The following is a 15,647-nucleotide window of genomic DNA, read 5'->3' on the forward strand; positions in this document are numbered from 1 at the left end:
AGATCAAACAAGTTTGTTTTGTTTTGATTTGATTAATTCTGTTGAATTACTGGCCCTTCTTCCGCAAACCACCACCAGGCGGTTCCTCCTTGTATTCCTTTTTTTGCTTTCCTCTCCTTCTCTGCCCTCCTGGAGAGCTGGCAGGTGCACATTTAGGTGATACAGAAGTCTTCCCTAACCAGCTGGTTTCTACAATCTCCTAGGCAAAATTTAAGGACCTAAAGTTTCAAGGAATCCAAGAGAAACAAACCAGAAAGTACAAATCCTTAGAAATGGGTCTGTCAGATCCATGACAGCTGTTTCCGGAGTTACTTATCTTTCTAATGACTACATATATATATTTTAACGATTTTATTTATTTATTTGGCAGACAGAGATCAGAAGTAGGCAGAGAGTCAGGCAGAGAGAGAGGAGGAAGCAGGCTCCCTGCTGAGCAGAGAGCCCAATTCGGGGCTCGATCCCAGGACCCTGGGATCATGACCTGAGCCGAAGGCAGAGGCTTTAACCCACTGAGCCACCCAGGCACCCCAATGACTACATATTTTAGCATTTCCTCGCCTTTAGCACTTTGTTCTTTCTGATACCCCCAACTCACGCGCGCGCGCGCGCGCGCGCGCGCACACACACACACACACACACACTCTCTCTCTCTCTCTCTCTCTCTCTCCCTCTTTTTATTAAGCTCTACAGCCCAGCCTGGGGCTTGAACTCACCACCCCAAGATCAAGACTCAGAAATCAATAGTCACATGCTCTACCGACTGACCCAGCTAGGTCCCCCAGCCGAACCTTTTCTCTTGGTTCTAACTCCTAAACCAACCCATTCTAGGCCAGAACCCTTGCTACATGCTCACTTTAAAACCACTTTTTCTTTCAGAACATTTATATTAGTTTGTATTGCCTACTTCAGTATTACTTTATAAATCTATTTGGTCTACTTGCTTATCTCATTTTAATAAATTAATTCCTCTAGTGGCTTCCAGTGGCATAAGAGAAATGCAGAAAGCAACAGGGAAAATGAGAGGTAAAAACAAAGTGAGAAAGACATTAACTTTTAAACTGTTAATTTGCAAAGCATTATTTCTGCTCCTAGTTCTTACAAAGTTATCTGTAATTTTTCAACTAACTGGTGGAGGTGGTGCTTAAATAAGATTTTTTTTCCCCTCCCAGGGCTCCAGAATTTTAAAATATGTCTTTCCTCTCTATTCTTCTATATATCTTTCCTTGACTTGTGATATGGCACAATTATTACTAATAAAATATAAGACCCCACTCAGTCATCTATGCCACAAATTCATAAAGGGGTAAAGCCTTAGTGATGGTAGGGAACTTTGGAGTAATCTAGTCTAATGCCTATCTTTTATAAATGAGGGAAATTGAGACTAATCTAAGTCGCAGGACTCAGGTTGTGTAGTTGGAGAACTAATACTGGGACCCAGGTCTTCCATTTTCCAATCAGGTCCTAACTTCATTTCCTCTTTCTTCCCTGGCATTATAAATAGAACAGGAGAAGATCATGGAAAGTATTGTGACATTGTTGCTCCTTCAACTAATTTTTAAAATTAAAATTGTATCTTCTTACATATGATCTATCATCTGTCATCTCCATGTTCATGTCTATTTGCAGCTTAGTTAATTGAACACTAAGAAATTATACCAACCCCCAAATTATTCAAGTTTTCACAGAATGATTAAATAGGTTGTTAATAATGAAAACTTTGGATGTCAGAATTTGGAGTAATTAGCTGCTAACATATACACGGAGGCAGAACTCTTTTATTTGTTTTAAAAATAAATAAATTAAATCAAATCCCTGCACCCAGTGAACTCATGACCCCAAGATCAAGAGTCACATGCTCTACCAACTGAGCCCAGTGAGGCACCCCAGACCTTTTGTATTTTAAGTGACACTGACTTTTGTATTTTCTACATAAGGCAGTCCACAGAATTGCTTCTTCAGATGACTTCTATCCTTTTTCCAGATCACCAATTATACTTGCTCTTCTCAGGTAGAATCTTGAACCATGTCTTGAACATTGGAAAAATTATACCCTATTATAAAAAATTATCAACTAATATTTCTCTATCTTGTTCTCATCTGGAAAATGACATCTATCAGGTTTAAATATTAAATGAACAAATGTATTTTAATATATGCCTGGAACAAGTTACATCAATAAGTGCTTCCACATTTTTCCCAATAAGAAATGCTCTGATTCTCAACTAACTTTCCCCAGTAATGTATTCACCTGGGTATAAAGAATTGATGGGGAAGTAAAGATTTTTTAATTCAATTTAAAGAATCCCCTTCTTTTGGTCTCTCAAATTAGTTATTTTTTCTTCTGTTTCTCTCTCTCTTTCACTCTCCCACACTTCATAAATCTTTTCCTAGTATATATAGCAGTGCTTTAAAATAAATTGTTGTTGGTATCATTTATCAATAATTATTACAAAGAGTGAGAGAAGTGAACCTCTTTGAGTCTTTAACATTTCTCAGGAATTAGTGGTAAATACATGATCATACATTTTTAAACCAAAATATCCACATCTTAGAATCCAATCTATTGTTTTTGTTTATTAAAGCATTGATGTATCAGTTGTTCCAATGCCGGTAAGGAATCAAGCAACACTGGACATTAAATCTCAAAGCCGTGCACTTTTAGTTTGTTCTGCAGATATGAAGACATTCTGTGAGCCATCATCATCTATTTTCAACAGTTTTATATTCAATTTACTCTTTCAGCAACACTTTGGGAAATACCCCGAGAAGAGTTTACTGGGTAAGTGCATTGGTTTTCTACAAGATAACTGGAATGTTTCATAGTTTGATCCTCTGACACACTCTAGTAAAGGATACAGTCAGAAAATTTAACAAAGAAATAAATAGGTTAAGGATGAAAGGGTCTAAGCTTTGGCACTGTGCCAGAGCTTCATTTAAAAGCTATAGTTCTTCCTCACCTCTTTACCCCCACACACAAGTTACTTTGTTATTTAAAGCCTCCCCAGTAAGACTGTTACTGAAGAACAACTCATAAATACAAAATATTGCAAAATCTTTTCATCTCATGGGGGAGGGAGGTCCTTTATCCTATCATATATAAATGGAGCAAATCGTTACAGTTAATCGTGACAGTCGCTCTTCCTGCAATCCACCACATCACCCTGTGCACTGACTTCTGAACTCTCCAAGAATCTCCTGTGGATTGAGTAACAAACAGCAGGCACCCGACCCTCTCCAGAGCTGTTCTGTGTCTCTTGACCCAGGGATCCTAGAACCTGTGGGCAAATTCCAGGTGGCTCTCGAATCCTGCTTTCCCGTCACTATCCGGTGGAGCTGGGTTCAAGTCCCCAGGGCTTCGCAGGAGACTTGGATGGCAACACACATCCTGTAAAGCCCTGGGCACCTGCTGATGCTGTCTACTGTCGAACTCGTCTTCAGCACCGTCGTTGTCATCTCCTCAGTCTTCAGGATTTTCCTTCTAGCCCCAGGCGCCTCAAACCTAAAGTAGGGGCTTCCAGTACCCTCCTTCAAGGTCAGTGGGGGCAAACGTGTCTTCGGCCTCCCGCTCAAATGCCTATCATGGCCACCTCCAACTCTGCCGCCAGCGTCTTTCCAGTGAAGTTTGGCAAACACCTGGGGTCGTTAGGGACTTTATGGGCCGCTTTTTGCCAGAAAACCCTGAAAAGTAAACGACACCCGGGAGCTTCACATTCAGTTCTTGAATCTCTCTGGAAGCCCATTTGCATCACCTCTGCGTTTGGCTGCGCCGTGAGTGTGAGGGCAGGATCCAGAGGAAAAGAACAAAGACAAAAAAAAAAAAAAAAAAAAAAAAAATTTGTATTCACTGTCTGCTTCTCCTCCCGGACGGTGAGTCAAGTCTCCTGGAAGGCTTTCAGGCTTTCCGCCGCTCCACATTTGTAGCCTCCCATGCACTAAGTTGGGGGGTGGGGAACAGGGGAGAAAAGAAATGTTGTGGGCGGCTGGGGGTACCTGCCATCAGTCTCCTGCAGCTGCGCGCAGGTACCGGGCGACAGCTCGGTGGCCCCGCTCCTCAGCCAGGTCCAAGGGCAGGCGGCCCCAGGCGTCGCGCACGTCCAGCTGCGCCCCGGCTCGGTGCAGTACCACGAGTGTGTCCAGGAAGCCCTCCCGGGCCGCGTCGTGCACAGGTCGGGTGAGGGTGGCTTCGTCCGCACAGTTGGGCTCCGCGCCATAGAGCAGCAGCAGCTCCGCCACGCGGGTGCTGCCCATCATCATGACCTGGCAGAGAGAGCAGAGTGGTCAGGGCGGTGAGATGCAGGCCTGGGCCGGGACAGGTAGAACCATTTCAAATAAATTCCTGTTCACGAAGTAGCCACCTAATGCAGGGGCGCTTACAAGTCTCAGGAGTCTGGTTATGCTTCCTGTTTTGATGAAATCCCGACACCGTCCCCCATCCCTCCCTTATAACTCTTTACTCAGCCCTAATTGGGTTTCATTTTATTCTCCAAGCTGAGGAGACAAGAAAGAGCTGAAAATAGAGCGCTAATAGTCGTTGTGTGAAAAAGAAAATTTTGATTTCCTTCGGAACATGGGAATCCATTTTGTTAAGTAATTTATGGGCGGAGTTAAGTTTAAAAGCTTTTACGGGACGCCTGGGTGGCTCAGTCGTTGAATGTCTGCCTTTGGCTGGGGCCATAGTTCTGGGGTCCTGGATTTGGGCCTGCATTGGGCTCCTTGATCGGTGGAGGCCTGCTTCTCCCTCTCTCACTCCCCCCTACTTGTGTTCTCTCTCTAGCTGTGTCTCTGTCAAATAAATGAAATCTTTAAAAAAGAGAGAAAGAAAGAAAGAAAAAACTTTTACAGACTTAAATTATTTCCCTTGATGTCTCTTCCACATCGGCCATAATCTGGATCTTAAAAATAAGCTGATATTTTTAAGATAATAATGCTTTAGATAGAAACAATGTTTTTTTTAGAGTAGAAACAATTTTTAAGTTGTTCAGTTTTTCCTTGTAAACAAACATGTAACATAAACACTATATTTACATTGTACAGGATTTTATAATGTAATAGTATTTTATAATGTTAGATACTAAATAATTTGGTATGTAAAAAAGAGCTCAGATGTTAGTCAAATCAGAGCAATGCATAATTTAGAAAAAAAGATGTTTTGGAGCTGCAAACCTGTAGCATCCACTTGTGTATATGTACATTATACAAGCATTTACTTTCTTATTTTAACAATAAAACAGTTTTTGATAACTAAATACCCAAAATGGAGTTATTTGTTCTTGTGAGCTTATGTATTTAAAAATGTGCCATGTAATTTAAGACAGTACTTTTTGTTTCATGAATATTAGAAACATCCATTTCCTCCCTTAAAAACCGTGATATGTTATCATTTCCACTAGTGATGTGTATCAGATATTTCACATACAGAGAGAAGAAAAAGTTGTTCTTAGTATCTCAGAAAATGATGAATTAAAACTATAATTAAAATCTCTTTTGAAATTATTAATATCATTTGAAGTCTTTAAGAACTACTTTACAATATTTATGCTGCTTTAAACTATTCCTCATTTCTTTTTTTTTCAAGATTTTATCAACTTATATTAGAGAGAGAGAATGAGCGCTCGTGTGTGCGCACTTGAACACACACACACACACACACACCACACACATGCAGGGGAGGCCAGAGAGGGGTAGAGACAGAGGGAGAGTAAGAACCAGACATCCGCTGAGAAGGGAGCGGAGGCAGGGCTTGATTTTAGGACCCTAAGATCATGACCCCAGGAGAAGTCAGATGCTTTACCGACTGAGACACCCAAGCACCCCAAGCTGTCCCTCATTTCTTATAACACTTTTCTAAGAATGCTAAAGAAATGAACATATATTTCTTTAAAAATCTACATAATAAGATTCCTTAATAACAGCTTGGTTCTAGAATGTGACAGTGAGATGAATACTAACCATTATACTCAACAATAAAGCACAAAATATTACCTTGGGTTTTAAAATAATTAAAAAATGCCAGTACTAATTAAAGGGGTTCATAAACATATTGAATAAAGGATTTTAATAATTAAGAGGCTAATTATGTATGTAGACCCTCTGCCATTTTAAAAGGACCTAACATTTGCTGCAGCATGCTTTTGTAACCTAATCACTGATAATTAAACAAAAATCTATAGAAGCATATTTTTTCTCATGTAACACTCGAAACACTGCTAACATAGGAAGGATTAAGTACTGTGGTCAAGGAATCCTGGCTTATCTCTCTGTATTCAGTTTGCCTTTATGAGAAAAGAATACAAAGAATTTCATATTGCAGCCGAGAAGTGCAATTTTTTTTGATGCACTATGATTCTGCGTGATTCCTCAAATCTAATCCAGATTGTGTAATTTGTCATTTGATTATCTTTATCAATGGAAGTTGACAGAATATTTATTGAAGGACAGAGAAGACAAACGGTTTCCTCCCCAAAATAACCACCTTTTCTCCCCAATTGAACCTCTCCCTTGCATCTGTGATCATGAGATGGGAGAGAGAATATTGACATTTTTTCCGCTACTAAAAAGAAAACCAAACTGAAGAAGCGATTTCTTTCAATCCCTTTCTTTAGGATCCTTGGTGGGGAGAACCTGCTTTACACCTGGGCTCCACACCTCAAGGAAGAGAGACACAGGTACGTTGGTTAAGGTCTCGGTCCCAGCCGCGTCCCACGGAGGCCGCTCCCCTTTGTTCATGCGCCCCCTGCCGGCAAGGCCCCAGGGCCCCAGCTACCTGGATCGGCCGCCTCCCGAAGCGGTTGACTCCGTTGGGATCCGCACCGGCTTCCAGGAGCTGCCGCACGGTCTCCACTTGCCCCTGTGCGGAGGCGCTGGCCAGGCCCGCGTCGTCGCCGCCACCACCACCCAGCATGCCCTTGTCCTCCTCGCGCATTTCGCAGCCCGCAAACGCAGACCGGCCGGGATAATCCACCGCTGGCCGTGAGCTTCGCCACACTCCTCCCTTGTTCCCCACCTCGCCCTGGCGCCCTCTCCCCTGCGTGGGAAAGCTCAGGTCAGCTTCAGCCCTCTTTCGCTGTCCTTCTGTCGCTGGGAGGCCCGTGCAATGGCCTAGCCACTCTTGGTTAAACTGGGCTTTTCCCGGCTGGCTCCCGGGAAAAAGCGCCTCCGGTGGCCGCAGCCGAGCGTAGGGCGCCTCCGGCCGCCGAGCGCGGGCGCGTCGCAGCGTCCTCTCCGCCGAGCCTGCTCCGGCTAGGTGGAGAGCCGGCTGGGAATGAATCCGTTTCCAGGCTGGCGGCCGGGCAGGGCATTCCCCACCCCCTTAGGCTCCGCCTCCCGTCCGGCAGGCCAGCGCTGGCACTTCCCACTGTGCGGGCAGGGAGGCCTGGCCCGCAGATGACGTTACAGGGGACAAGGCCGTGGCAGGCGGCGGCAGGGGGTGGGGACGCGGCGGGGGCTCGATGGGGGGGCGGGAGAGGGACGGGAGCCCGGCCAGATGGTCCTGGGACGCATGCGCCAGACACGGGCGCGGCGAGCTTGCAGTCCTGCATGCCCAGCGTCCAGCAAAGGCCTTAGCTAAGGTTTTGGAAAAGTTCAATCAAAGCAGTCAGCTCCTAATCCCCTCTCTCCAGCAGGCGGAGCATAGGATTTCTATTCCTTCAACCCGGTGCCAGGTGGTTTCACTCTGGAAACGTTAGACGTTCCTGGTGCAATTGAATGACTGGCTAAGAGAAAGGCATTTAAAGTAACTTCGTCTCCCTTAAGATTTCTGAAAGTGACAGTTTTGCACCTGTCATGCCGGTTAAATTCGTCCCCAGGGAGTATTTGAATTTCACTAGCTTCGCATCTTGCATCAAGTTTAGCACTTCTCTTTTGGGTGTGTTTTCTTAGTTGAATTAGTGAAAAGTCAGTCACAGTGAAAAATCCTGAGAATCCTGTTTTGAATGTGCTTTTTATTCTTTTCATCTTTGAATAATGGATACACACATACACAACACCAAAAAACGAACCTAGTTTGAGAATGACAATGGCAACCTGGTACATGTGAGACATTTAAAAAATATAAATACATATTTTAAGAATCTGAGATTCCAGTTTCATGATATTTGAATAGTATTATTTTTGCACTCTTACCTATTTAAACCCACTTCACAAGTATTTGATTTTTATTTATCATGAGTAATAAAGGAAATTTATGCAGTAATAATGAAGCATAATAAAACAGAGGTGTGGTGCTGGGCCTGTCATTAAACAGGCTGAACCTGTCATTAAATCCTCTTCTGAAGATTTAAAGGCCAATTGCTTTTCTTCCCAATCTTCCTAGGTGAGTTTGAATTAACATATGCATTGCTTTAAAGATTTAAAAAATTACAACAGATGTTTGATTAAAATAGGAAGAGAACCACAAGTTATGTATCTGTTGCCTGAGAGCTTTGGTGAGGAACTATATTAGACTGAGCTTCTTCTAACATGGAACAGTTCTTATTTACAAATTAATTTTGGTTCAGAGTGCAGAGGAGGAGTGCCTAAGGAAGAGCAATTGCTTGCTTACTCATAAATGAGAGTTTGTTTCACATGTTTCTTCTAGCATACCTTAGCTTGGACTCCCCCTTCCCAATCCATTGAAGAATAAGGAAGCGCTCTTCAAAGATAGGGGAGCCCATAGAAGTGGTGGTTAGGGATGAAGATCTACTGACTGAGACACAGTTTAAATCCACCTGGATAGGGAAGGGAAGGAGGCAGCATTAATAACCATTTTTTCCTCTTACCCTACTCTCATTTCTTAGTTTTCAGTTTCTTAATTTCTCTCTCTTTCCCTCTTATTTGAACCTCCACTCTTATCTGAAAAAGAAAAGTCCTTTTATTTGTTGATGGTGGCTCTGTTCCTTGGTCTGGCCAGAGGAATAGAAGTCTACTTCTGGTTGAAAAGCATAGATGAGCTGTTTTTTTTTTTTTTTTTTAAAGATTTTATTTATTTATTTGACAGACACAGATCACAAGCAGTCAGAGAGGCAGGCAGAGAGGGCAGGGCGGGGGTGGGGGAGCAGGCTCCCTGCTGATCATGACCTGAGCAGAAGGCAGCGGCTTAACCCACTGAGCCACCCAGGTGCCCCAGATGAGCTGTTTTTGACCAGTATTTGGGGTCAGTCCCCATTGATGGTATATTGGGTATTACAGGTGTGTGTGTAGAATGGAAGAAGGGAGAGGAAATATGGACAGTGGGAAGCCAGAGTTTTGAAATGGATGGCATTGTTTCTTTGGCAGTCACTCTGAGGGTTTGAGCCATCAGACTGATAGTGGTGGGTGTGGTAACGAATAGACTCAGTCCAGAGTATCTTAATCAGAACAACCTAGCTACCCTGAAATTTAGTGCTTGGCCAAACGTAACAAGGCAGGTTGCCTTTTAAAGGAGTGTTGTTATCACTCAGCATCAGGGAAATACAAATCAAAACCACAATGAGATACCACCTCACACCAGTCAGAATGACTAAAATTAAAAAGTCTGGAAATGACAGATGATGGTGAGGTTGTGGAGAAAGGGGAACCCTCCTACACTGTTGGTGGGAATGCAAGCTGGTACAGCCACTCTGGAAAACAACATGGATGTTCCTCAAAAAATTGAAAACAGAGCTACCCTACAATCCAGCAATGGCACTACTGGGTATTTACCCTAAAGATACAAGTGTAGTGATCTGAAGGGGCACGTGCACCTGAATGTTTATAGCAGCAATGTCCACAATAGCCAAACTATGGAAAGAACCTAGATTTCCATTAATAGATGAATGGATAAAGAAAATGTGGTGTGTATATATACAATGGAATACTATGCAGCCATCAAAAGAAATGAAATCTTGCCATTTGCCGTGACATGGATGGAAGTACAGGGTATTATGCTGAGTGAAATAAGTCAATCAGAGAAAGACAATTATCACATGATCTCTCTGATATGAGGAATTTGAGAGGCAGGGTGGGAGGTTGTGGGGGGGTGTGGAAGGAAAAAATGAAACAAGATGGGATCAGGAGGGAGACAAACCATAAGAGACTCTTAATCTCACAAAACAAACTGAGGGTTGCTGGGGGGGGTTGGGATAGGATGGCTGGGCTATGGACATTGGGGAGGGTATGTGCTATGGTGAGTGCTGTGAAATGTGTAAGCCTGGTGATTCACAGTCCTGTACCCCGGGGGCAAATAACACATTATATGTTGATAAAAATAATTTAAAAAATAAAGGAGTATTGTTGGGGTCTTCTAATGGATCCAGTAATTAGTTCAACAAAATTTAGCTCAATATGTCCTATAATCTAGGAGTACACAATTGAATTAAGATATGGGTGCTGGCTTTTAAGAAAGTTTCATTAGTGGCACCCAAACTAATAAGTAGAGAGTTTCAACTTAATGCAGTAACATTACTGAGGATGTATCTATAGGGAGTAAGAAGAGGGGAACTTAAATCAAGATGGAGATGCAAAGGGTTTCTTAGAGGAGTTACCAGATGAAGAGTCTCTAAATAATGCATCAGAAATTGTTTCCTGTGTTCTAGATTTGAGCTTTGGATTTCTCTGAAACTAACAAAGTCAGCTGGAGCCAATTTTTGAGCCACCTTCTTAAGTGGTAAGCATGGCCCAAGTGTCTGAAAAATGAAAATTATTTGGAGTTGATAAAGAAAAGCCAATTAGCCAAGTGACTGAGGGAAAAAGCCAATTAGCCAAATGACTGAGAATCTTCCACGAGGCCCATATGTGAGCTTCACTAAGTAAGTTGACTGGAAAAGAATTTTGGGCAGGGGAAATGCTGCCAGCGATATGCGCGCTTACTAGCACCACGGACAGCGCCTTCCTAGTAAGCGTGTCTCGGTGGTCCTAACCCACTCCAGACTTAGAATTCCTAAGAAAATTCACACTTGATCTTTCAAACCCCTTTTCTCTCCGGAAATCCAAAGAACCACATGGAGACTCAATGGACTTCTTTACAATGGACTGCTCAATCTGATTTCCAAATATTACTGGATTATATAATATTCTCTATGTAAAGAACATGAAATATTCTCTATATTTAAAAGAAGAGAGGAGACATACACTTAATGTCTACTCTGTTCCAAGTGATTTGCAAGTATTATTTCATTTAAGTCTCATAAAACTCCTGTGCAAAATGTATCAGTTTCTCAATTTTACAGACAAGACCAAAGGATCAAAGAAATTCAGTAACTTACATACTGGTTAAGCATCGATGGAGATAGGGTCTAACCTGTGTGGCTTCAGAGCCTCTACCCTTAACACTACATAGTGTTTTTAGCAGCTGTCATGGTAGGCCTACTGAAAAACAAAGTACAGTGAACTGGCTTATAATTATTTTCCAGCCTACATTGTGTTTTCCAGATGGTTCACCTCACAGCACACCCTTAATAGACTTCAAAGATGACATTTCACATATAATACAATAGCACATTTGTCTTGGACAATAGGGTGAGATAATGAAACATTTGCCTCTCCCTGAAACCCAGCTGTCTCTAGGAGGAAACACAACCTATTGTTAATGCTTTAAACACATTTAAGAGATGAAGTGGATGGGAACATATTGGGCAGCTGAAACTTAGAATTGTCACAGCTATGCCATTTAATTTTTAAGTGAGAAAAGAGAAAAAGTAAGTGGTAAATTGGCATAGAATTTTGGAGGTATATAGAAGGGAATGAGTAGAGAGATGTCTGGGTGGCTCAGTCAGTTAAGCTTCTGCCCTCGTCTCAGGTCATGATTTCAGGGTCCTGTGATAGAGTCTCACATCAGGCTCCTTCCTCAGTGGGGAGCTTGCTTCTCTGTGTGCTGCTCCCTTTGTTCATGCCCTCCCTCCCTCCCTCCCTCCCTCCCTCTCTCTCTCTCTCTGACAAATAAATAAATAAATAAATAAATAAATAAATAAATCTTTTTTAAAAAAAGAAGGGAAGGAGTAGAATCAGTTTCAATATTATAAATTATACAAATTCCCAGTGATAATGTTCATATTCTATAGCTGGTAAAACTACATATGAACTCACTATGGAAGTGTGAGTACACATCAGTTGAGTGACCAAAAGAAATGGGGACATAATTTTGCATATGATTGGAGCCAAGATTTCTATGTAGGGAGAGAATGTAATTCAAAATAATTTGGGGGACTTTTTCAAACTACATATGACCCACCTCCCATCAGGAGGCTTGATTCTTTTCCATTTCCTCAGTTGAGATTTATGCTTCAAGATTCATAGTATATCACTTTCTGTATTCCCATATTTCTTTCTTTTTTTCCTTTTTTAAGAAAAGATTTTATTTATTTATTTGAGAAAGAGAGAGTGCATGAGCAGGGAAGGGGGACAGAGGGAGAGGGAGAAGCAGACTCCCTGTTCAGCAGGGAGCCCCAGGGAGAACTCGATCCCAGGACGCAAGGTCACAACCTGAGCTGAAGGCAGACACTCAACCAACTGAGCCACCCAGGCACCCCTCCCATATTTATTTAAGTTTAATTGAATGGATATTTTAGCATCTGTATTAGTTTTTCAAGGCTGCCATAAAACAATACCACAGATTAATTGGCTTAAGTAATAGAAATTTATTTTCTCACAGACCTCACCTCCTGAGGTCTCTCTCCTTGGTTTGCAGGGGTCTCATTCCTGCTGCTGCTTCACATAGCCATCCTGTGTGCATGGAAGTCCCTGGTAATCTCCCTATGTATCCAAATTCTCTCTTCTCATAAGGACAGTAGTCAGATTTGATTGGGACCCACTCCAACAGCCTCATTTTAACTTAATCACTTCTCTACATGCCTTATCTTCAAATATAGTAGCATTCTGAGATACTGAAGGCTAAAGATTCAAGTAGGAATTTCAGGGGGGGGCACAGTTCCATCTATAATGGAGTCTTTCCAAATTTTTACACATATCGTTTTTATTAATAATTTATTTGAATAAAGATGAAAATAATGTCAACATATTGAAATTTGTTGATATTGATAGCAGTCTTCTTGTGTCTCTTTTATATTTTATTTATTTTTTAAAGATATGTTTATATCTTTAAAGATAAAGGGAAAGCTTCTATAAAGAGAAAGCTTCCTTTGCTATCTACTTGTTTGCCCTCGGGTGTATATAAGAAAGACAGGGTAAGTACTTTATTTTCAAATTTATTTATAGGTTTTAAAACTAATGATTTGAGCTTCCAGTGTCTTTCAAAGGTGACGAATGATTTTTGAATTATTGTCAACTTATGAATTTGAACATAATTGATGTGTTTTCATCCACTATAATTATCATTCCTGTTGATGCTCAAGGCCCATCTTTGGCCAGTAAGAGCCTCTGCAAGTCAATTCCTGAGTCTTTTTAATGTGACTCCAGTAATCTTTGACAGAATCCTTGATTTTTGGTATGACAATGTATTCAAGTTTTATCTTGTACATTTCATGTGCTATGTATAGAACCAACCATTTCTCCAAGGAGCATCGATTCTTTTTAGTGGAGAATGGTATTCATTTATTTTTATTTTTATTTTTTAATTTTTAAATTAACATATAATGTATTATTTGTTTCAGGGGTACAGGTCTGTGATTCATCAGTCTTACACATTTCACAGCACTCTCCATAGCACATACACTTCCCAATGTCCATCACCCAGCCACCCCATCCCTCTCACCCCCGCCCCTCTAGCAACTCTCAGTTTGTTTCCTGAGACAATGGTATTGAAAAAGTACATCATCAATGCTGAGGACCTTAGTGCTACTCAGGAGGCCATTATATTTCAAGGCCCTTATGTTCACATATAAAACATAACTTTAGCTTCTTAGCTCAGAATATTTACACACATTTTTCACCTACATGAATGTCCAGGGAATTACTGAAAGTTCAATGGTGTGGGCCTTTGGGCCTAACTTTGAGTCCAGAGGGCCCCCAAGTCATTTGTTACAACCAAAAATGCCACTAAGAATATCCAAAATACTCCATAGGGTGGATCCCTTAGAAAAATCACTGATTTAAATAACACATGGATGGGATGCCTGGGTGGCTCAGTCGGTTAAGCGTCTACCTTCTGCTCAGGTCATGATCCCAGCATCCTGGAATCGAGTCCCACATGGGGCTCCTTGCTCAGAGAGGGAAGCCTGCTTCTCCCTCTGCCTGCCACTCCCCCTGCTTGTGAGGTCTTTCTCGCTCTCACCCTCTCTCTCCGACAAATAAGTAAAAGACTTTACAAAAAAATGACACATGGATAGAGGGAGATGAGATCAAAGGGATGATTTCATTATAAAATCAGAAATCTTCTGCTTCTATGATTTGTCTATCTCCCTTCCACACACCCCCAACTGAATGTTCAGACTTCGTGTGTACTAGGCTAGTTTGAACTTCTTCAGGGATACTCATAGAAGTATATGGAACTCAGTTCAGGCATAAAAAATTTTTTTCTCATTTTATTAAATTTTATCTTCTCATTGAAGATTGTCCTTGAATAAAGTTTTCCTTTACTGTTTAATCATGGCAGAGACCCCACTTTAAAACATTAGACCAATCTTGGCTTGTGTACCTTATTTTTTTTTAAGATTTTATTTATTTATCTGACAGTCAGAGATCACAAGCAGGCAGAGAGGCAGGCAGAGAGAGGAGGAAGCAGGCTCCCTGCTGAGCAGAGAGCCCCATTCCGGGCTTGATCCCAGGACACTGGGATCATGACCTGAGCTGAAGGCAGAGGCTTCAACCCCTGAGCCACCCAGGCGCCCCGCTTATGTACCTTATAATACCAGTAATGTACAGTTCTTGTTTGCCAGAAATTTCGTGATGAAGGAGCCTTCTCAGGTTGAAGAGAACTCAGTAGGCCATCGCATGCCAAGGGGGACAGTATCAGTATCCAGATATTACCTACTACTGATGTGACTTTATGTTAAAGTTAGGTATGTTGAACAACACAGTGATATAGGAGTCCGTAATTATTTGTGAAACTAAGTTGTGTACCCAGACTTCTCTCTTTTTTATTTTGGAGGTCTAGCCTTAATATTAGGATCAAGTGCATCTCACAAATCTTACTATTGTAAGTGGAATACTGAGAGGGGGGAGAGAGGTTGAGTTAGTGGAAAACATTTTCTTAAAGTAGAGAGAGACTCTGGGAGCTTAATGTCTTGAAAATATGCTGAGGGGTACCTGGACAGCTCAGTCAGTTAAGCATCTGCCTTTGGCTCAGGTCATGATCTGGGGTCCTGGGATCCATCCCCGTGTGGGGCTCCTTGTTCAGCAGGGAGTTGGCTTTTCCCTCTCCCTTTGCCCCTCCCCTCCCCTCATGCTCTCTCTCTCTCAAATAAAATAAAATCTTAAAAAAAGAAAATATGCTGAAAAGATCAACAAATTGAAAATTTTACTTTATCTTAATTTTCTTTTGAAGATTGTTATTTAGCATAAGTTACACAATTTGCTTTTTTCCCTCAGAAATTTATTACTTCTGAACTGTGTTGAATAATCTTTTTTAAAAAAAGATTTATTTATTTATTTGAGAGAAAGAGAGAGCATGTGTGCACATGAGTTGAGAGGGTAGGAGCAGAGGGAGAAGGAGAAAGAGAATCCTTAGGCAGACTCCTCACTGAGAACAGAGCCAGATATGGGGCTTGATCCCAGGTCCCCAAGATCATGACCTAAACTGAAATCAAGAGTCAGCTGCT

At 41.7% G+C, this 15,647-nt stretch overlaps 2 protein-coding genes across 9 annotated transcripts in view; one reads left to right on the top strand and one right to left on the bottom strand.

Annotated features, from left to right (window-relative positions):
* Positions 1-15,647, top strand: part of LOC125083920 (uncharacterized) — a 153,868-nt gene that overhangs the window by 6,950 nt on the left and 131,271 nt on the right. For 5 of the 8 annotated variants that reach the window (XM_047700938.1, XM_047700936.1, XM_047700932.1 and 2 more), the window contains exon 2: positions 6,603-6,665. The exons of 2 other annotated variants lie outside the window; for them this stretch is intronic. In XM_047700938.1, the coding sequence (XP_047556894.1) occupies positions 6,603-6,665 (63 nt within the window). Of the gene's footprint in view, positions 1-6,602; positions 6,666-8,254; positions 8,312-10,529; positions 10,601-15,647 lie in introns of those variants that run through there. One more of the 8 variants, XR_007122408.1, reaches the window with a different exon arrangement.
* CDKN2B (cyclin dependent kinase inhibitor 2B) lies at positions 2,539-7,396 on the bottom strand. The gene is made up of 2 exons (XM_047700939.1): positions 6,764-7,396; positions 2,539-4,257 (listed from the first exon to the last, which is right to left on the bottom strand). Exons 1-2 carry the CDS (start codon positions 6,920-6,922, stop codon positions 3,997-3,999), a joined length of 420 nt encoding a protein of 139 aa, XP_047556895.1. The 5' UTR covers positions 6,923-7,396; the 3' UTR covers positions 2,539-3,996.

Source organism: Lutra lutra, chromosome 13 (genome assembly GCF_902655055.1).
Source record: "Lutra lutra chromosome 13, mLutLut1.2, whole genome shotgun sequence".
Classification (NCBI taxonomy): Eukaryota; Metazoa; Chordata; class Mammalia; order Carnivora; family Mustelidae; genus Lutra; species Lutra lutra.